Below are 23,054 nucleotides of genomic sequence, written 5' to 3' on the forward strand. Positions count from 1 at the left end.
TAGCTTGTCTGTTTTTTCCTCTGCCTCACATTCTCTCTGCCTCATATTCTCTCTGCCTCATATTCTCTCTGCCTCACATTCTCTCTGCCTCACATTCTCTCTGCCTCATACTCAGTATTTGATGTTGGTTTTTGAAGTGTCTGATGCACCCCTTTTCAGATGGCACACTAACTTCTGTTGGAGTTTTATGGAAATAAATAAAAAAGTATATTTATATACATTTTATTAGGAGCCATTATCTCACTAATATACTGAGAATGTGTAGAGAGGGTGAATTACAGTATGTCACTCTCATAGAATGTGTGATATACTTGTGAGCTATTGAGACCTGATTGAAGTTAGACTGCGGTGCATGAGGCATTTTTAATGAAGGCCTACTCCTTAATTTGAAGAGAAAAAAAAAAACTATTGCAGCTCAGCCATGTCTCAAGGTGAGGAAAGAACTCAAAAATAACAACAGGAGAGCGTAACATTTTTGAATCAAACTCTTTCACAATGTATTTGTATTTTTTTCTATGTCTTGGAGTGGTATGAGTAAGCAAACCCCTGTCTCCCACACCTAAACCCAGCACAATAAATAGTGATTTATGGTGCTCTGATTGCATCTGTCAGGTTTATTGTCAGGCTTATTTCCTCATTTTCTATTGATATAGGCACTGATAGTGATGCTGTTGCCGCAGGGCGGTCTCCAGGTAACTAAAGCCTGTCCTTGCTTTTGGTCTCTGCTCTTTGTTTAACCGTGGCATCTGTCATTTGGCCACAGGGACCCAACGGTTTACATTACAGATCCTCTTTCAGCTCTGAAACGGGTCGTCCTTAGGAAGAAAACCCTTCAAACCTTGGAGGCACAACTAAATTCGTTCATAGATTTTCATTTCCCATTCCAAAACATTTTGCTATGCTGTGCCATTCTGAACACAGCCCATATTAGAGGAAGTGAGTGAATGCCACCACGTTTCTTCCTGGTGTGTATTAACATTATAGAACATTGCAGATAGTGTCAGCTTTATTAATTACAATTTTATGTCCAATTCTGCATGACAGAATATCGTGCCTGTTCTACAAAATGCATCTCTATCTGAAAATGTCACATTTCGCACTCTTCTGAACAGACACTTGCTCTATCTACACAGAGTATCTGTCACTGCAGACTTTTCTTTATCCTTCTAGGCTTATCATTTGGCACAGGACTGAATTACTAAGATTGTTGCATTTATTTGTTTCCAGGTAGGCATAAACCACTATGGGGCGAGGTCATGAATGAGAGGCCTTGTGGTCACTTGTTAAACTAAGCCGCCTGACTGGCAGATGTAGTAAAATGTTACATCATGTATAGGATGATAAGCGAGGAACTAGAGCAAGGGCGGCCTGGCTTGTCATCGCCATAGCAGCTGGAGTGATGGGGGAAGGGAGGAGGAGGGGGGCCGGGTCTCTGCGAGAGCCACATGGCTGCAGGCAGCCAATGGGTAGCCAGGGCCTAGGCACTGGGAAGTGAGCTGGAAAATGGGATTAAAGATGCACAGGAGAGACTATAAGGACCCTGCTGACCTGCAAAACGACTAATCTGGGATTCACACCAGAGCGTCATCTCCATACCAAACGACTGAGGGAGGACCAAAGTCAGGCCAGGGATCTCCTTTCTTCACAACGTGTCAGAGCTGTGCATTTTCATGGCCAGCGTAAGCCAGAGAATACAGAATTAATATTAATAATCTACATTTACAACAACGCCATACATATTCTTCTCTGAAGGCCTAGTAATTTTCTGTTTTACACGTGTGAAAGGTGTAGGATGAAGTTGCCGCTAGACCAGGGATGGGCAACTGGCAGTCGGCCACCCTTGTGTATATGTATATATATGATGTGGGTACGCAGAACCATGAGCCACTGTGGTCCCTCGTGATGAATAATGTTTTTTTTGTGGCCTCCTCCCTCATCAAAGTTGCCGATCCCCGCCCTAGATGCTGATCTAGGTTCAGTTTTGCATTTCCCCCACTGATGGTTAGGATTAGGGGAGTGGAAGCTTATCCTAGATCTGTCCCTTGAGGGAAACTTCACCCCGGAGCCAATGTGAACACATCAGTGTAGAAACAAACACGTACCGGTATGTTCTTGACTGCACACAGACTCCACCATGCCCAGCCGCAGGTAAGCTAGGCTATAGCATCGCTCCCAGAATGCCTGCAGTGACAGGTACACTAAATGCATCACAAGCATAGCTCCACAAGGTACCATGTCTTCATGCCCGACTGCTCTGGTCTGGTTGATAAATGTTGTGGTTCGTGGCTGCTCCCCTTGAGTCAGCAAACACTAAATCTTGGCAAAGTGGCGGGGGAAGGCCAGGGTGATCTGCGGGGGGGGGGGGGGGCCAGGGTGATCTGCGGGGGGGGAGGCCAGGGTGACCTACGATGGAGGACAGTCTGAGGGGAAGCAGGCAGATGAATGTCATAGTACAGCAACATGGCTGCAGCCACCAGCTCCGCCACCTTCCATGCCCAGTGACACCAAAGACCCACCAACTCCTTGGATAGGGGCATGTCCGGTACACACACACACGCAGATACATAAACAGATACATGGCCCTCAGAGAGATGGGTAACATCTAGCAGGGCCCCCCCAAGGGGCCCTAGTCGCCCCCGGCAGTCTTTGTTGTTTTGGTTGTCAGCCTCACATTAAGCACCCCAACTTTCCTGACTTGCTTACAGAAAGAGGGATGCTGGTACCATAACAGCCCCTCTGTAGGAAATGACCTTTGTGGTGACAGACAGACTCTTTTACATTGCACCGTGAGCCCTGCCATGTCCTCCTGACGTGTGTGTGTGTACAACGCAGTGTGACGGCAGGAGAAAGAGACGAGTGACACGGGGGTAATTCGAAGATGCCTGTCACCACGGTATGCCCCTAGAGGGACTCTGCAGGTGGCCTTGTTAATTACATGACACCGCTGCTGAGGATTGATACCATGTTTTGCTGGATCTTGATTCCCGATAGCCTCCCCTGTGTGCATGAGAGGACGCCATGGAAACAGCCCTAGTGGCAATGACCTTTTTGGGGCAATTAATAAGTGCACAGGTATAATTGGAATTAGATATTGTTGTCGCAAACTAGCCTGTCTACATGGGCCCCTGTCTTTCACAGAGGGAAGATGCTTGGTGATATGATGACAACGACGAGATCATTTCACACTAACAAGTTCAGGGTCATGCTCATTAGGCACTAAACAGAAGAAAGTGGACTGAAACGGAAGGAATACCTGCACGTGTCCAATGAGAAATGCTCATTTTTTGTTTTCTGTTGTAAAATGTTTTGCGATGGTGTTGCATGAATGAATATGACCCAGGTAAAGGGCTATTGATATCCCCGGATGGAGCGTGAGGTCTCTGTTTTGAGTTTCAACGTACCTCACAGTAATCAATACGCTCTGCAGATTTCATGGGTGCCTATCATCTTGCCTAGCTGGCCCACTCAACCTTAGAACAAACGCCAAACAACCGCCCTGTCAATGGAGGCAGTAAATCAATGAGCAGTGTTGTGTTGTAGGGTATCTCTTTCTCTGTGATGAGGGTAGATCAGTTGATCACAAAATGTGGCACTTACTATGTGAGGTCATTGCTAACAATGTCTAACACAGTGATTTATGATGCAGACTATTAATCATATTCATCATTGGGGTGGCAGGGTAGCCTACTGGTTAGAGCATTGGACTAGTAACCAAAGGGTTGCAAGTTCAAATCCCTGAGCTGACAAGGTACAAAATCTATCATTCTGCCCTTGAACAGGCAGTTAACCCACTGTTCCTAGGCCATCATTGAAAATAAGAATTTGTTCTTAACTGACTTGCCTAGTAAAATAAATTAAAATTTAAAAAAATAGCTGTGGGACAGACAGAGAACTCAGCCTGGCTGGCAGGGTAGAGTAGTGGTTAGAGTGTTGGACTAGCAACCGGAAGGTTGTGAGTTCAAACCCCTGAGCTGACAAGGTACAAATCTGTCGTTCTGACCCTGAACAGGCAGTTAACCCACTGTTCCCAGGCCGTCATTGAAAAAAGAATGTGTTCTTAACTGACTTGCCTGGTAAAATTAAAAATGTAAATGTTCTCACAATGCTAAGCAGCAGAAAATGATTATGAGGCATATGTTAAAAAAATAAATAAAAATAAAAACACCCAAGAGTGCTCAGGGCTGTCTGTATCTTGATATCCACTAGAATCTGAGCGGAATTGTAGAGTTCATGAATATTATGTTTTTTTATTTACACTGGATATTCTATTCTCTTTTAGGCTATTTTGTTTTATTATATTTTAACTGGCATAGATGGACCTAATGTACTTTGATAAGATATCAGATAGATGTGTGGAAGTACTAGGACAATCACTCTAAATTATTCTATTCTAAATTGCATGGACAGTGGCCACCTTCAGTTTTCAGTTTCATGGGGCAGGATAAAAGTAGAGTTAGCTTTTTCTGCCACCTTGTGGTGAGATACACACGTAGTGGCAGGTAGCCTCGCGTTTAAGTGCGTTGGGCCAGTAACTGAAAGGTCGCTAACTGAAAGGTCACTGATTCGAATCCACGAGCCGACTAGGCGACAAAATCTGCTGATGTGCCCTTGAGCAAGGCACTTACCCCGTAATTTATCCTGTACATCGCTCTGGGTAAGCGCGTCTCCTACATGACATGTGGGGTTCTGTGTACTTATTACATTACTACATTTTAATTTGGACAAATGCGGTATGCAAATCTATTTCTCACGCAATCGTACTGTCTTTGATAGAACGTTTCCGTCACTGAGGTATCATCAGAACAGTTCCCGTCGACAAAATAATTATTCCCCTTTAAACAACCGCGCCAAATCTCGCGGGTTTCAGATGCCTAGCAACCAGCAGCTTGTGTCTTCATTACAGCCAATCATAGTATTCTATTTGTAGTAGACGGACCAATCACATTGAAGAATTCAGGCACCAATTTGAAACCACCGCAAGAATCCCTGCTTCCTTTTCGTCGCTTGTGTTATCAACATAAAACACGTTGTTTTGACGAGTAGTTAGCAAGCAATTTTATCAATACGTTATCGGAGAGATATAGTCAGCATTTACGTTTGCTAACGATATTTTAAGAAAGAAAACGTCCATAATAGTCGTTATTGCTTTCGATAGATAGCTGCGTTAGCTACCTTGCATTGCAATCTGCATTTAGCTAACTAGTTATATACTAGTAGCGTTCGCTACGACAAAATGCCATCTCGTGTTGAAGATTATGAGGTGTTGTATACCATAGGGTCAGGGTCTTACGGAAAATGTCAGAAAATACGGAGGAAATCTGATGCCAAGGTAAGTGTTTCCGCCGTTTAGTAAGGCGTTGTTCGACCAACGTTCGCTAGCTATGTTTGCGTTGCATGCTCTCATTGCACCTGTCAAGGTAACCAGAGCCAGTGCGTAACGTTTGCCTCTGGGGGATGCTCTTGAGACGAGACAAAAGGTGTCCCCTAAGTGGACAGACATATTTTATTTTAGAAATTACCTCATTGGACATTAAGCGGGGAACATGATATGATATGGCTCGTGTTTATATAGCTAACTATACATATGAACCACACTGCTAACATTTAGTTAAACCAGGATTTGACGTAAAACAAACAAGTAGCTAGCAAGTACCCTACACTATGTATGTTTATCTTTAAAATGTTTCCCAACATCAACAAGCTTTGGCCAATCAATACATGTTTAGTTCTGTTGTCTGGGTTTTGTCATAGATTCTAGTTTGGAAGGAGTTGGACTACGGCACAATGGCTGAGAGCGAGAAGCAGATGCTGGTGTCCGAAGTCAATCTCCTGCGTGAGCTGAAGCATCCAAACATTGTGAGATATTATGACCGTATCATTGACCGGACCAACACCACACTGTACATCGTTATGGAGCACTGTGAAGGCGGTGACCTCTCCAGCCTCATCACCAGATGCATCAAAGAAAGGTGTGTGTGTTTTGTGCTGACCTTGGTTCCCTTGTCCATCATGTCATGTATACACCTCTCTGATGGCCATCCCACTCTGACACCAGGTGGTGAACTGCGACCGTGCAACACCCTTTGTGAGTTTTTATTTTATTTAACTAGGCAAGTCAGTTAAGAACAAATTCTTATTTACAATGAAGGCCTAGGAACAGTGGGTTAACTGCCTTGTTCAGGGGCAGAACTACAGATTCTTACCGTATCAGCTCGGAATTCGACCTAGCAACCTTTCAGTTACTGGCCCAACGCTCTAACCACTAGGCTACCTGCCACCCTGTAGGATGGTTATGGTTGAGTAGCCAGACAGAAGTCACTCTTCAGTAAAAGGCACATGACAGCCTGCTTGGAGTTTGCCAAAAGGCACCCAATGGACTCTCAGACAATGAGAAACAAGATTCTCTGGAAACCAAGATTAAACCCTTTGGCCTGGATGCCAAGTGTCATGTCTGGAGAGAACCTGGCACCATCCCTATGATAGTGGCAGCATCATGATGTGGGGATGTTTTTCAGCAGCAGGGGATGGGAGGCTAGTGAGGGAAAGATTAATGGAGTGAAGTACAGAGATCCTTGATAACTTGCTCCAGAGCCTTGAACTGGGTCAAAGGTTCACCTTCCAACAGAACAACAACCATAAGCACACAGCCAAGACAATGCAAGAATGGCTTCGGGACAAGTCTCCTGAATGTCGTTGAGTGGCCCGGACATGAACTCCGACAAAGAGCAGTGCAACAACGCTCTCCATCCAACCGAACAGTGCTTGAAATGATCTGCAGAGAAGAATGGGAGAAACTCCCCAAATTTCGGCGTGCCAAGCTTGTAGCATCATACCCAAGAAGACTCGTGGCTGTAATCGCTGCCAAAGGTACTTTTACAAGACTGAGTAAAGGGTCAGAATACTTATGTAAATGTTTTCTTTCATTTATTTATACATTTGCAAAAATGTCAACCTGTTTGCGTTGTCATTATGGGGTATTGTGTAGATTGATGAGGGGGGATAAAAACAATTTAATTTTAAAATAAGGCTGTAACATAATGTGGAAGTCAAGGTCTGAATTCTTTCCGAATGCACTGTATACACACACATACACATTCATGCTACATACACATCACAGCTGCTGCTACCAGACACTTATTATATTGCCCAGTTTATACCCCCCCATACACGTGTGTATTTTGGACTATAAATTGCGTGTTCCTCTATTATACTTGTGCTAAAATGTTTTTTCTATTGAGCCATTTACTTTATGTTCTCATTTTTATTATTTATTGTTGCATTGTTAAGAAACCTGCAAGAAAGCATTTCGTTAGACATCGTCCATGTGTATCTCTTACATGTGACTAACTTGTATGTTGTGTTCCTGGTGTCCAGGCGTTACTTGGAGGAGGAATTCATCATGCGAGTCATGGTACAGCTCACTCTTGCCCTGAAGGACTGCCATCGCCGGAGCAATGGTGGGGCCACAGTGCTGCACAGAGATCTTAAGCCCGCCAATATCTTCCTGGATGTCAAGCAGAATGTCAAGCTTGGCGACTTTGGCCTCGCACGTATCCTGAACCATGACACCAGTTTCGCTAAGACTTTCGTCGGGACCCCATACTACATGTCTCCTGTGAGTCCGTAGCAAAGGCAATCATATAATTGTGAATCCTATACTCCAGGTCGCTATTCATGTCATGAACAAGTAGCCCTGTGAACAACGGCCACCGTGAGGGATAACTGCCGTTCGCCATCTGCGCCCTTTCAACAGCCTAGATTTACTGCGGTCTTTGGGAGATGGGTTCTCAATCTCTTCCAATGTTTTGATTATTGCTTGAACATTTGGTGAGATTACATTTGATTGTGATCTTAGAAATACCTGTTTTTGATGCAGTAGTTCACTAGAACAGTGCTTCCCAACCTGGGTTACTAGGACGTCTGGGGGTACTTGGCCTATCCACAAGGGGTTGAGAAGATTCATGAGATCAGAGGCCTACTGATAAAATTCACATGAGGGGGTACTTCAGGGTTACTCTGGGCAGAGAAAAAATGTATTTGATGGTATAGTATCTGAGAAAGGTTGGGAACCACTGAGCTAGAATACTAAGGGTCAATGATATAGGTTGTGGCAAAGTTAGCCAAAGGGAATTTTAACTGATTTCAAGTGTTTTTAAGTATTATGCATTTGATTGGCTACAATGACAAACATTATATTACGCAGGACATTCATACGAGCCTTACAATCCAATTTAGAATCCTAAAGTAGTGTGAAATGCACTCCTAAGCAAAGTGTAAATAGAGGCCTTTTTTGCTGGTGGTCTGTACTCCCCTGTGTTTTCCCCCACGGTGGGGAAATTGTCAATACCGACTCGAACTATGATTATGGTTTAAAAGTATCGATTTTTTTTCATTGTGATTTTAGAGAAATACTCAGCTTCTCTAATCAGTTTTTCAATGTGTGGACACTTTTTTTTTTCATATTTTACAGGAACAAATAAATCGCATGTCCTACAATGAGAAATCCGATATCTGGTCCTTGGGGTGCTTGTTGTACGAACTCTGTGCCTTATCGTGAGTAACCTTGCCTGTCATCTATATTCTTACTCAATATCCCCCAATCAATGCATTAGATGAGATTTAAAGTCTGACGCATGCATTTCTTCCATGTAGGCCTCCTTTCACAGCTTATAACCAAAAAGAGCTGGCAGAGAAGATCCGAGAGGGAAAGTTTAGGAGAATCCCCTACCGGTATTCAGAGGAGCTGAATACACTCCTGTCCAGAATGCTCCATTTAAAGGTTTGGAACATGTTTCACAGCACTGATCTCCATATGAAGTTCAGGGCATCTTGTGAGCAACTCCTCACTGCTGCACTTCTGTTGAGATAATTGTTTGTCTGAATCACCAAGCATGTAATTTTTCTCGATATACAATTTCAACGTCAAGAGATTTGAATCCCTCACTCCCTTGTATTCAAACTGCCAGTTTGCTTTGTCGATTTGACTGTTGTGCCTTGTTGTCAGGACTACCTGAGGCCCTCAGTTGAGTCCATTCTCCAGAGCAGTCTGTTGGCGGACCTGGTCGCCGATGAACTTAGACGGGCGCAGGCAAGACACCGGAGGAGGTCGGCTGATCCAGAGAAACCAAAGCCTGCAGAGTCTTCAACCACCCCTACTATTGCAGCGCTGAGGCTGAAGGAGCAGGTGCTGCGGCACAGGGAGAAGGCCCTGAAGGAGCGAGAGGAGCGGCTGGAGCGTGAGTGTCATTTGCCCTTATCAGGGTCGGGCTCAATTCTGGTTTTAGCTCAGCTAATTCAGGAAGTGATGTCCATTTCAATTAATGTCCTGAATTGACAATGTATTCAACCCCCAACATTGGACCCTATAATGTCCTAGTCACAGTGAGACCCTGTGGTGTTGGAACGTGCATGTTTTTTGGGGTCAGTCTTGTTGAAATGATTGGTTGTAAAGGAGGTCAATGTGTCACTGGCTATGCTACCGAGTATACACAGACTGACTTGTTTGTGATCTGAAGTATGTTTAATTTAAATCTGGTGAATGTGTTCCTCCTACAGAGCGGGAGCAGGAGCTTTGTGTTCGCGAGAGACTATCAAATGAAAAGCTTGCCAGGTAAAACGGTGCTCTCTTGGATCACTTAATTTACTTGAAATGCAGCAAACTGCTGTTTGTCAGACTAAATCCTAAGGCTTTAATCCTCCTCCAAGCTGTGCTAATGCTACTTTTGCTTCCTGTTTTGCTGTTATAATCTCATTGCTTGCTATAAAACTGCAAGCGGGTATAATCCATTTTGACTCCCAACAATGTTTGCTTTTGGTTTTAGAGCGGAGAGTTTGTTGAAGAGCTACAACTTGGTGAAACAGCAGAAGGCCCTGCCACTGCTCTATTCCAATGAAATGGGTATGGGAGTCAAGCGAAGGCCTCTGGACCCCCTGAACATTGAGAAGAACTGACCATTGCATTGTGTTCACTTCTGTAATTGGGGAAATTTTAGCATTTTACTGTATTTTAGTGTATTTATTAATTTTAACCTTGTGAATGTATATATATATATTTTTTTTACTGCAATAAAACCTGCAACAAACATGGGGTGGGAACCAGGAGGTAAATGAGGGATACTTGTTTTGCTTTGTAATTTAAGTTCAATATAATATACAGTAGCCATGGGGTAACCATGTTTTTAAATTAAATATAAGGGGGAAGCATATTTGATTGTTGAGTTAAGTTGTGAATTTTAACATTTCTGGGTAGTCTGAAAAATCCCAGAGGCATTCTACCAAGGAGGGTCTTTATCTGAGCTGTTTTTTGTAGAGTTCAATAAAATTGTATAACTCTTTGCCGTCTTGGCCCCTTAGATGAGGGAGAGGAGAACGTTTCACCTGGAAAGAAGGTCCATTTTGCCGGAGAAAGCAAAGAGAACCAGAGGCCAGCTCAGAAGCAGAGTGGGAAGAGCCAGGAGCTGGGGCTGAAGAAGAGACTGCAGGCAGCCAACATGCGGGCCCAGGCCCTGGGGGAGGTGGAGAGGCTCTATCAGCTCAAGAGCTGGCAGATCCTAGGCATCCGCTAGCCCACAGAGAGTCTGCTGCTTAGGGCCTGACTATCAGTGTCATGTAGATGGATGAATATATGGTTGTCGAAGGTGTGACCCAGAAGTATCAGGTCTCTGCTTTAGTTTTCCTGACTAACATTAGTTTCAGAGCTATTGAAACCTAGTGGTCCATTGGGAAATTATGTAGCTTTTAATTTATTTGTATCATGGTGATTGGTTTATACTATGGTGAAATTGCCAAAATATTGGGTGCCAGATATATCTTTAGTGGTGTTTGTGTTTTTTCAACCTTGACATTTAAAATGTGTTGATGCACAGAATTGCACTCAAGTTCTGATTTGTGAATATGTGATTTATAACTACTATGTACATACTGTATGGTGGCATTAAAATCTATTTTAAGGGCAATGTTAGTACATTATCTGAAGATGTATAAATAGGTGTACACTCCCGCATACACTTCTGTTCTGGAAATATGATATTGGGATGGGTTGGCAAAAAACAGGCACTGTTGACCTTCAACAAATGTCTGTTTCAGACAGGTCCACTTTCTGAATAGCTGTCAACTGATTGACCTTTGTCCTAAATGCTTTATTCTACCTTTGCCATTGAATGGTCTCCTATTCATTTCAAAGGGGCATCATGTACTTTATTTTGGTTGCATGATGAAGTTCAGTTCTTGGTAAATGTGTTTCTAAACTTCATTTACATGTTTTTGTTTTCTAAACATAAGCAGTTTGCATAGAAGTTTGGCCTTGAAAATGATGTGGGAACATAAGTAGTGAGTATCCTCTTGTGAACATTAAAGGCAGACTTAATCGGTGATTACTGTTGCAGAATGTAGACCTACATTATCTCTTCTAAATGAAAGGTTTCTGTTGCATGTGTTGAGCTCCATTCACACAAAGTAAAGAGTTTATCTGGTGATTGACTAGCTTTGCTTGAAACAATGTAAAGGGAAACACTTGCAGCCTGTTGATGTACTGTACATTTCAAGGTTTGTAGTTATTAGTATCTCCCCCATGATGTAGATGTCCTTTTCTCTTCAAAGCACCTCCAACAAAGTGAATCATGTGAATGTAATGGCCCAGACCTAGATGCACTCAAAGATCAGTTTATTTAAGTAGGACATTTTAACCCTCGAAGATGTTTGAACAGAGGGTGAAAAAAATACACAATTTGTATTTATAATGATAGTCTAGTAGGCCAAGTCTTTTCAATTTGTAATAGTGCTTGACATGCAGTCTAACCTAATGTATTTTGGATTTATACTATTTTGTTACCACGCAGAAATAAGACATGGGGTCCGTGTGGAGATGCTACACACTATCCTAAAAATATGAGTCAGAATTTTGGATGAGTTCGCAGCGCATTCCAAACGATGACGTTGAAACGTTTGCATTACGCAACGTGGCTACATAGCAACGCTGGGCTCCGCCCACGTGAAACGATTGTAAAAGTTGACCAACCAAATTGTACTTTATCTCTAACAACCAATAGCAAAATACCAGGGCTTTCCTCTAGTTTTGTGTGGAAAGTGGAAACTTAAGCAGCTCGGGTGCAAAGTTCCATGCTGCGTTCACGTAATGTCGGAAATTCAGAATCTCCGATTTAAAATTAACATAAGTTATTTGCCAAGAGCTTCTTATTGTTTGATTCTGATACTTCCCAAGTGGTTAAACTCGGTATAATTTTTCTACAACGAGCAAGCAAGTCGAACATTTCTGAGTTTCCGACAAGACAGGAACGTGGCATTACTTTCTGTTGAACTGTCAACTGATTGACCTTTGTCCTTGCTTTATTGTTCCTTTACCCTTGAATTGTCTCCTGTTTTTCATCTCAAATTGGCATCATGTACATTATTTTGGTTGCATGAAGTTCAACTCATGGTATGTATGTTTCTAAACTTAATTTACATTTTTACATAATAAGTTTGCATTTAAATTTGGTCATGTAAATTATGTGGGAACATAACATGTAGTGAATGGCCTCTTGTAAACATTTAACGCCGATGTAATCAGAGTGATTACTGTCGCAGAATGTATATCTACATTATCTATTTTGCTACATGGAAGGTTTCTGTTGCATGCATTGATCTCCATGCACACCTCGTAAAGAGTTTATCTGGTGATTGACTGGCTTGTTTCACTTCAAACAATGGAATGGGAAACTAAATGTACAGTCCGGTGATGTACTGTATCTAAAGGGTTGTAGTTATCAGTATCTCCCACATGATGTCGTCGTTTATCCATATATTTTCTCTTCATGTTGGAAAGGTTGAAAGATGTTTCGATAGTGGCTTTGGAGAAATCTGCAGGTAAAGCGCTTCCACCAACGTGAATCCTGTGAATGTGAGGGCCCAGTCCTAGATGCATTCAAAGTTGTTTATTCTATTGATGTATTGCCAGGACATTTAACCTCTCAAAAGTGTTTGAACAGATTGCGAAATAATACGTCGATTTTTATTTAAACCTATAGTCTAGTAGGACTAGTCATCTTTTCAGTTAGGTGATTGAAACGTAGTCTAACCTAATGTATTTCGGATAGATAACATTTTGTTAACCACAGAAATAAGACAAGGGGCCGTGTGCCGATGCTACACACCATCCTAAAAAATGATGAGTCAGAATGTTGGAGGAGTCCGCAACGTCTAAATGTTTGCATTACTCAACGTGGCTACATAGCAACGACGGGCTCCGTCCACGTGAAATGATTGTATAAATTGACCAACCAAATTCTACTTTATCCCTAACAACCAATAGCAAAAGACCAGGGCGTGCCCCTCCGTCGCCTTATTCCGTGTGGAAACTTTACCGGCTCGGGTGCAAAGTTTCAGCCGTCTGCAAATCGGAGTCTACGGTCAACGTTTCTGGAATATGCCCTTGTCTTTGAATGTTCCCAATTGTCTGCTTTTGAGGAACCAACATCGGTCTTAGCTGTATCTGGAATTGGAATCGGTGGTAATCGTACGACAATGACGAATTTTTAGCGACCGTATAAATATTTACAAGACGTGGTGGAATCGCATCATATGCACATCGATTGGCTCGCATGTTGTAGCTAACGTTTCAGCTAGTATACCGTAACATCGTACGTGCATATCGTAAGCTAGCTAGCTAACTCAGTTAACGTTAACAAGTGATCAGCGGAGAGAAATGGCTTGTGAACCTAATCGTGTGCGGCTAATATGCATGCTTTCATTGACTTTTGGCTTTTTTATCGTGGAGGTTGTCGTCAGTCGGATCACTGCATCTTTAGCAATGCTTTCGGACTCCTTTCATATGCTATCGGATGTCATAGCGCTGCTTGTGGCTTTGGTGGCCGTGCGCTTCGCTCAGAAAACACAATCGACAAATAAAAACACCTTCGGATGGATCCGGGCTGAGGTGATGGGGGCTCTGGTCAACGCAGTGTTCCTCACAGCTCTCTGTTTTACCATAATATTGGAGGCCGTCGAGCGATTCACCAACCCACATGAAATCGAGAAACCCCATGTAGTTATCGGTGTGGGGGCCGCCGGGCTCCTGGTCAACCTCCTCGGGCTGTGCTTGTTCCACGGACACGCAGGTGGTGGACACGGGCACTCCCACGGAGGAGGGGGCCATTCTCATGGAAATAAGAAAAACAAGAGGGGTAAACTATGCAAGTCAGAAAGACCGAATGGATCATCAGGAGAGGAGACCAACAACCTGGTAGGAAGCCACAACAGCCCCCCTAATGGCGTGAACACCGAGAGACGTAGACATGGTAAGTTATGTCAATTACAGTAGCTAGCTATACTGTCAACATACGATAACCACTGTACTTGGCTAGCTATGTGGTTTCAACGATTTAAAATAAGATATTGTGGAGTGGGGGCAGACGGAGCACACACTCACATAATCTCACAGAGACAGGGAATTTATTAAAATAACTGAAACTTCTGGGATTTTGCTGACTAAATAACGGCCTACTCAAGATGTAGCGATCTTTAGTCCAAACTAAGATATCTCTGGTGTTCTTGTTAAGGATGGAATTGCCCCGAATGGAATTGCCCTGAGACTCAATTAAATATATGCAAAACAAAAACTATTGATTTTTTTTTTGAGAACCACGGATAATCGGTCGGGTCGATATGAACCTTTTGTAGTCTGTTCGCACTTCTCGATCATTGCAAAAATGCTGCTATGCAAGCTGCCGATCACTGCCTGAGCCAGGAGTGCTCCACAATGCCGAGGAATGTCCAGCAGGGAAAATCAGCAGCGTGCTAGCTCATTCTCCAACAGATAGGTGGAGTGTTGAGAGAAATGGATGAGTTGACAGTGTCCTAAATCGAACTCCTGTTGCAAATATTAGTTTAGTTAATTTACCAATAATAGGGCTCATGTGGAGTTGTTGCGTCTAAAATTAAATCCAGATCATGGAAATGGACAAAAAATAATAGTTTCATAATCATCCCTGATCCCAAAACATGACATTACGTGGACCGATTTTCATTTAATATATGTCCTTTTATATTCTCAAACTAAAGGCAGTGCCTATATGATGTCCTTCCATACAGGTGTGGCATGCTGGAGTGATGCTTCTATGCAAATGTTGTTGATCAGTAGGCTAATATAAGTCCCAAATGGAAGTTTGAATATGCATTCACCTGTATTGTAAGTAGGCCTATGCCATCTTAATTTACCCAGTTAATCAAGAGATTGACCATTCAAATAAAATGTATCTTATCTAGTAGAATCATAGAAACATTGTCAAATGTATTGTTTGATTTTAAAATTAATGCATATGTGGCTGTCTCTGAGATATTCTGTCATCAAAATGTAATGATATTGCAAATTCAGATTCAACTTTGTTTGCAGAAAGAATGGGGTGTCAGCTATGACATAACACCTTTAGGTTTAAAAAAAAGAAGTGGATTTACATCCGGTAACAGAATTGCAGTAACGGAATATTATCATGGGTCCCTGAACTGTACTACACAGAAATGCATAATTGTTTATATGAATGTCATTGTCATCATGGTGACGTATCATAAATGGACCGATTTCCACTGGTCTAATGTCCATTGCTTGTGTTTCTTGGCCCAACAAGTCTCTTATTATTGGTGTCCTTTAGTAGTGGTTTCTTTGCAGCAATTCGGCCATGAACGCCTGATTTTTCAAGCAGTCTCCTCTGAACAGTTAATGTTGATGTGTCTGTTACTTGGAACTCTGTGAAGCATTTATTTGGGCTGCAATCTTAGGTGCAGTTAACGCTAATTAAAATATCTTCTGCAGCAGAGCTAACTTTGAGTCTTCCTTTCCTCTGTCAGTCCTCATGAGAGCCAGTTTCATCATAGCGCTTAATTTTTGCAACTGCACTTGGTTAAACTTTAAAAGTTCTTGAAATGTTCCGGACTGACCTTCCTGTCTTAAAGTAATGATGGACTGTTGTTTCTCTTTGCTTATTTGAGCTGTTCTTGTCATAATATGGACTTGGTCTTTTACCAAATAGGGCTGTCTTCTGTATACCACCCCTACCTTGTCACAACACAACTGATTGGCTCAAACGCATTAAGAAGATAAAAGTTCCTATGTGGAATTTCTTTCCCAGGCACACCTGTTAATTGAAATGCATTCCAGGTGACTACCTCACGAAGCTGGTTGAGAGAATGCCAAGAGTGTGCAACACTGTCATCAAGGCAAAGGGTGGCTACTTAGATTTGTTTAACACTTTTTACTACATGATTCCAAATGTGTTATTTCATAGTTTTGATGTTTTCACTATTATTCTAAAATGTAAAGAATACTAAAAATAAAGAAAAACCCTTGAATGAGTAGGAGTGTCAACCTTTGACTGATACTGTATATATGTTTGTCGTAATTTCTCAAAAATAGACTCTTCGCTTTCATTTGACACCCAATTTGACATGCTTATATGGACTTCACATGTTGGCCCTCATGGGTCCTTTACGTGGAAATTATCTTTAAAACCCGTTGATATTTCTGCCTTTGAGGAGAGACATTCAACACAACTGCCCTGTTGATCAAGATACCAGTCTCACATGGTCTTGGCTGGGTTTCTTCTGTAGTATTGTAGATGGGATCAATATCCACTACAATCTCAAAGGTGTAACTGGGCTGATGTGTGTCTTCTGGCTTGGGCATCGTCGGTATCATCTGTTGCCCTGTAAGCTGTAGGAGCCATTTTACCAGACCAGTCAAAGCCGCATTGGCAGCGTCATGATGAAATCCAGACAGTCGCTTTAAGTTTTGAACAGGAACCGGGACAGGGCTGTTATATTCATAAACTTCAGCGACTGGTATCAGCAGTGACTTGATACAGAACAACGTGGTCCATCTCTGTGTCCATTCTGCACACCCATTTTGAAGTACCTTTAGCAGAGTTAATGAGAGCGCAAGAAAGACCTTGTAACTCATTCATTATTTTCATCACTTTAGGAAACCATGTTTTATGTCGTTATCAGGCAATAACTGGATAATTATGACCTCTGAGGTTCTGCCTCTGAACTTGTCAGTGAAAGACCTAATGGTTCCTTTACCTGTGCCCCCTTCACCCTCACTGTAACATAAGTTTGTTTTGAGTTGATCTTTGTTATCGGAAGAATCTAGCCCCCACTCAGCCTGCAGATGTCTTGCATCAGGGGTGTCTAACTCATTCCACTGAGGGCCGAGTGTCTGCAGCTTTTAGTTTTTTCCTTTCAAGTAAGACCTCTACAACTAGCTGAGGGGAGTTCCTTACTAATTAGTGGCCTTAATTCATCAATCAAGTACAAGAGATGCAGCAAACACCCGCAGCAGCGTAGCCTAGTGGTTAGAGCGTTGGACTAGTAACCTGGAAGGTTTCGAGTTCAAACCCCCGAGCTGACAAGGTACAAATCTGTCGTTCTGCCCCTGAACAGGCAGTTAACCCACTGTTCCCAGGCCGTCATTGAAAATAAGAATGTGGTCTTAACTGACTTGCCTGGTGAAATAAAGGTAAAATAAAAAGACACTTGGCCCTGTGTGGAATGAGTATGACCTGTTTTACATGGTGGCAGATGAGTCATGACTTGTTACAAAACCAAACTGGGGGAAGAACCACCATCCTGATTTGGTTTCTCCAATTGCATTGGGTAAATGTTATGAATATTTGAACTGTTCCACATTCAAATCGTGACCTTTTTTTATGAAGACACGTGATCTCTATTGACACTACTGGTGCTGCTACACCCATAACAGGAAGTTGTCTTCACAAAACCCATGTGTTTATAAACCATTTTTCTTTCTGTTTATAATTGTGTTAAGTCACTGTCACATGCCTTCAGGGATTCATGTCCCTATTGTCTTATCACATTAACAGGATATCATGATTTAGACTGTGATCCTCCAGTTTCAGGTAAAACACTGTTTGACCATCTTCTCGCTGATACTAAGGTTTGGGAACTGAGTGCTGCCCTTTGCCTTGCTTCCTGTTGATACAGAAAAGGGTAGAACCAGGAGACTGTCATTTGCCCCCTACCCTGGACCTGTCAGGCTCTGCCAGTTTCAATAAATTGAGCCCATCTCTCCCTTCTCTGTGCACTGGTCGCTGCCACCCAGCCATACATCATCGAAGGCAGTGACCGACACCCAGACTATAAGCCCGATGACTTTCCCCTACGTCGCTGTGTGCCAAGCCAGAGGCTATTAGTCTAGCACTGGTTCTGGTGCCATTGGCCATTATGTAACTGTATGAGCTGTAGAGAAGTGCGAGGCCGTCTCACTTGTCTGCAGACAATTTGAAGATCCTCAAGGTGTTAAGCAGAGGAGTTGGTTAATTTACTGGCTTCCACCACCACACTGGTTGTAGTTCATGTCTAGAACTGGAGGCCTGCCTCAGGTGATGTATTATGGCCTATTTTCTTTCCCACGTCAAAGTAAATGGGTTTCATGTCTAACACGACTTAGCTTCCTATGATGGTGTTTATCACCTGGGTCAGCAGTAACTTACGGTACCTCAACCATGTCCTCCAAAACCCCAGACGCAGTCATCAATCATTATGCTCTGTTTGGGTCAGTAGTTGGACCAGTCAGCTGATAAATTGCAGCTGGACACGTGAGTCATTCACGATTTATGTATTAGTCATTCCTCGTCTTTGAAAAAAAAACTAAATTTTCTTTTCTCCATCCCTTGGAAGAGTCCCCACCATTTTCTCTGACATTCTTCCTTCTGTCCTCAATATGTGGGTTCTGTAAAAATGCATCCTTCCTACCTATCTGAATTGCCTGTCATTGGGGATAGTGGTCACTCTGCTTTCACCTATCTAATCACTTATAGGTCGATGCTTATCTCAAGGAAGCTAAGAAGGAAGGATGAATTTGTGAAAGGGCTGTGCTTTTGCCTCCCTTGTACTTCTTTAACCCCTCGTCTCTGTCTTCTTCCTTCAGAGATCGTTTGTAACGACAGTGAGATGCAGATGAACGGCAGCGCTCCCTACGAGGAGCTGGACTACAGCCACGACGAGGCCTCGCTCAACATGCGCGGCGTCTTCCTACACGTGCTGGGCGATGCCCTGGGCTCTGTCATCGTGGTGGTCAACGCCCTCATCTTCACCTTCGTATGGCGGCCGTGCCCGCCCGGCGAGACATGCTTCAACCCATGCATCGACAGCCACTCCACCGACGGCAACAGTTCTAGCTTTCAACGGACCGTGGTGGGACCGTGCTGGGTGCTGTACCTGGACCCCACGCTGTGCATCATCATGGTGGGTATCCTGCTCTACACCACCTACCCACTGCTCAAGGAGTCTGCACTGATCCTCCTGCAGACGGTGCCCAAGCAGATCGACATGCATCGCCTCAACGAGCGGCTGCTCTTGCTGGACGGCGTGCTGGCCATCCACGAACTGCACATCTGGCAACTGGCGGGCTCACGCATCATCGCCACGGCGCACATAAAGTGTCACGACCCCACGTCTTACATGGACGTGGCCAAGCGCATCAAGGACTTCTTCCATGACGAGGGCATCCACGCCACCACCATCCAGCCTGAGTTTGTTACCATCAACTCCGAGTCAAGTGCCTCCCTCTGCGAGCTCTCCTGCAGGACACAGTGCGCACCTAAGCTGTGTTGTGGCGCTGCTGACAAGCTGGGCGTGGCTGGTGCTGGTCCGGTAGGCTCGGAGAAGATCCTGAGTGGTGAGGGGAATGCGCTGGCGGCCTCGGCCATAGATGTAATCAACGAGACCCCACAGGGAGCAGCAGTCCTGGAGCAGGCGGCCACTGCAGTTGTCCAGGTGGTTCCTCAGCCGGAGCCCGAGGTCGTCATCACCCGAGAGGTGGAGTCTTCTCTGTGAGAGACCAGACAGTCAGAGGAGTTTTTTTTTTTTTTTCAAGTGCGGGCTAAACTTGTCGACGGGTTGTCGTTTGTACAGCGCTCTCGGTTTCTGGAGACGGGTTGAAAAATGGCTCCGCCGCGGTCTGGTTTGATGACACCCTCTGTTCTGAGCCCCTAACCCTCCAACTGCCTACCCCACCACCACAACCTACCCCTAGCCACCTTTACCTCCTGACCCCCTCACCCACTCTCTGAGTGTCACAGAGAGCAGCACATTGATGATACTTGTGACTTCACCTCTCACCCAGGCTGGGGTTCAGCCTGGTCTGGCCTGCTGCATGTGTGGCCTACCCCTCATTAGCACCATGTTGTGATGTGTGTGGTCCTGTCCCTCCATGGTGTCTCTGTGCCAAAGCTTCTCAATGCAGGGCAGAAGGGACAAGGGGAGACTCCAACAAGGACAAAGAGCAAATACTACATATGCAAGGCAACGCACACCTGTCTACTCCGCAGGTTTTTTAAATCGATCTCTGAACCTTTCATTTTATGTATTATTACATTTCTGTTGGATAGGCTTTGAACATCTCCTATTTTATTAGCCTTGGGCGCCCAATGGAAAATGATTATATTACAACAAAAATATTTATGTATTTAAGTTTAGTAATGTAATCTATTTCTCTCTGTCAATGCTTTCATAATATTTAGTTGATGGATGACATTTTTTGTAATTGTTCTGCCACTTGAATATTTGACAAACCATCTATGCTGTAGACTTTTTTTGTTGTTGAAATTGTGCATTTTACTTTTAATTATGACTTTTCTGGCCTTGACTCTGTTTTAATGGCTGTTGTGAGTTGAATGCAGATGCTGTGTTTAAAAAAATTTAACTCACACCTCGCCTTTATTTCAAACTGATTTTAAATGGCACTGAGTACAGTTGGAATAAGTACTGTAGGTTAGCCTCGCTTGTATTGGCAAACTTCGACAAACATCAAATCGGCCTAGCAAGCCTGTGCGTCTATCACTGAAATAAATGTGTACTACAAAATGTCAACTATATTGTTTTAAATCTATGCTGGAGGACATTCAGATGGGTTGTTGAAATTCATACTAATATTCCTTATGAATATGTTGAGGAAGGGACCTAGTCAAAATCCATGCTGAAGGTTTTTAGTTTCTCGTCCTTCTGCTGTGACGTTGCATGACCAAACTGAAGTAGTGTTTGAATCACAGAGCTTCAAAACAAGCTAACAGTCCTGCAAAACCGTAGCCTACTTCCTCGTTTTCTCAGATAGCAAGAATAACTTTATCGAAATGTCACTTGGGCCTAAGCTTCTCCTTTCTTTGTAGTGAATGAGTTTGTTAGGCTTCATGTGCCGATTTGACAGTAATCTTAGTGGCCTTTTTTAATAGAAGGAAATCTGATCATTCCTCATCCAGTATCATTTATTATCAACATCACAAAGATATCATTTTCTATGATGATTGAAGGATGCATTTCAGATATCCACTCAACGTTAATGTGTATGCAGTATAGAAGCATTGTATTGGGAAATGCATTTTGACACGTTCCTTTGTTTTGAAAATGTCTGGTTACTATTATTCGGTGTCTTTGAGACTCGATCTCTCTGTGCAAATTGAGTTGTCGTTTTTTGGATTTTAGATATGTGTTTTTGATATATTACAGTACCTGTCAATGTGTTATTGTGAAAATTAAACATGCTTGTTTGGTACAGTTGTTACGCTGTTTTGTGTCTCTTTACATACTGTTTTCTTTGGACATTAGGTCTACACTTAAGTCACACTCAGTTAATATCTGCAATGATACTGATCCATCAGACTGGTCTAGAAGTAAGACTATTAAAGCCACTTGAAGGCCTTAGAAAATACATGTAACCCTACTGCTTCTTAGCCATTTCAAATGCCGTCTTCCACAATAAATCTACATTGAAAGTGAATCTACAGTACGTTTTAAAGGGAATCTACAGTGGGAACAAATGTCATTCATGACTGAGAATTAGCGTCCATCTCCAGGCAGGGCAGTATGCCATATTAGCCCCTGGCCTAGCTCTGTAGCCCAGTGAACAGCCCTGAGGCAGGTGGCCTTATGTAAGTAGCCCTGGGGGAGCATTCCACAAAGCCAAACTGCTCTAGTAGTCTATACAGCATTCCAGCATCCTGCTGCCTCTCTGCCCACATTTACCTGGCCTTTACCAGGCCAGACTGAACACTGCACTCACCGTTGTTTCACTTTATGTACATTTGAGTCCCAGGCTGCTACCCATAGTGATTGGAAATTGTGATCAAATGGTTCAGGGAGGTGGGGGTCGGCATGTGGTAGGTCTCTATTGTCTGGGTTTAAAGTATTTTCCTCTGTAACACCATTTAGAATGGGATTTTGTATGTATTGAAATAGTCTCTAGAAAGAATAAAGCTGATCAGGTGGCAATTTGACAGAAGCCATCAGAACATTAACTTGAATTGGGATGCATGTTCTATAGACACAATTATAGCAATAGTATGTTCCCTCTGGCCATCAACCATCGCTGAAAGCTTACATAACATTTTAGTATATCTTTTTTTCTTCCTTTTACTATGCAAGTCGGTTAAGAACAAATTCTTATTGACAAGGATGGCCTACCCCGGCCAAACCCAGACGCAGCTGGGCCAATGGTGCGCTATGGGACTCCCAATCACGACCAGATGTGATACAGCCTGGAATCGAACAAGGGCCTGTAGTGACGTCTCTAGCACTGAGATGCACTTAGACCGCTGCGCCACTCGGGAACCCTAGTGTTGATGACTTGCTGGTTTAATCTGTCCAGACACCTTTCTGAGGATGTTTCCCTGATCTGATTTTTAATAGATATAGTTTTCTGTTGACTACCTATTCGTTTAGCTTTTGTTGCGTACATTGATGATGTAGCCTGTGCTTACAAATATGCTGGCTAGGAGGAATCATTTTAGCTTCAGCTAGACCTTTTTAACCTGTGAGCTTTGGTCTACCTGCTCTAGCCTTTTTTAGAGAGCATTCAATTCAGACCTGTGTCCCCCCCCTCAACCATCCCCAAACCCCCTTTTCAAACAACCTGAGGGTTGTGTCCCCCCCACCCACTCATCACACAACCTGGCTGGGCTCCAGTGAACAAGGCCAGTGAGACAGATGGTCTGGTCCTCCACGGACATAATGACCAGTCCTACCATGCCTCCCCCATAGACCGCTGGGTG

General features: G+C 43.3%; 2 protein-coding genes across 3 annotated transcripts; both read left to right on the top strand.

Annotated features, from left to right (window-relative positions):
* The first annotated feature begins 4,569 nt into the window (after positions 1 to 4,569).
* nek2 (NIMA-related kinase 2) lies at positions 4,570 to 10,955 on the top strand. 2 transcript variants are annotated; one of them, XM_064925610.1, is made up of 9 exons: positions 4,570 to 4,654; positions 5,752 to 5,969; positions 7,375 to 7,615; positions 8,471 to 8,553; positions 8,653 to 8,779; positions 9,005 to 9,236; positions 9,556 to 9,610; positions 9,822 to 9,898; positions 10,354 to 10,955. In XM_064925610.1, the coding sequence occupies exons 2-9, from the start codon at positions 5,785 to 5,787 to the stop codon at positions 10,563 to 10,565; spliced, it is 1,212 nt and encodes a 403-aa protein (XP_064781682.1). In that variant the 5' UTR covers positions 4,570 to 4,654; positions 5,752 to 5,784; the 3' UTR covers positions 10,566 to 10,955. The 2 variants fall into 2 exon arrangements, with proteins under 2 accessions (XP_064781682.1, XP_064781681.1); XM_064925609.1 differs by lacking the exon at positions 4,570 to 4,654 and adding an exon at positions 4,970 to 5,329.
* A 2,327-nt stretch (positions 10,956 to 13,282) lies between these two features.
* slc30a1a (solute carrier family 30 member 1a) lies at positions 13,283 to 21,564 on the top strand. Its single transcript, XM_064925611.1, has 2 exons — positions 13,283 to 14,294; positions 18,938 to 21,564. The coding sequence occupies exons 1-2, from the start codon at positions 13,703 to 13,705 to the stop codon at positions 19,843 to 19,845; spliced, it is 1,500 nt and encodes a 499-aa protein (XP_064781683.1). The 5' UTR covers positions 13,283 to 13,702; the 3' UTR covers positions 19,846 to 21,564.
* The last annotated feature ends 1,490 nt before the right edge of the window (positions 21,565 to 23,054 follow it).

The sequence above is a fragment of the Oncorhynchus masou genome, chromosome 19 (assembly GCF_036934945.1).
Source record: "Oncorhynchus masou masou isolate Uvic2021 chromosome 19, UVic_Omas_1.1, whole genome shotgun sequence".
Lineage (NCBI taxonomy): Eukaryota > Metazoa > Chordata > Actinopteri > Salmoniformes > Salmonidae > Oncorhynchus > Oncorhynchus masou.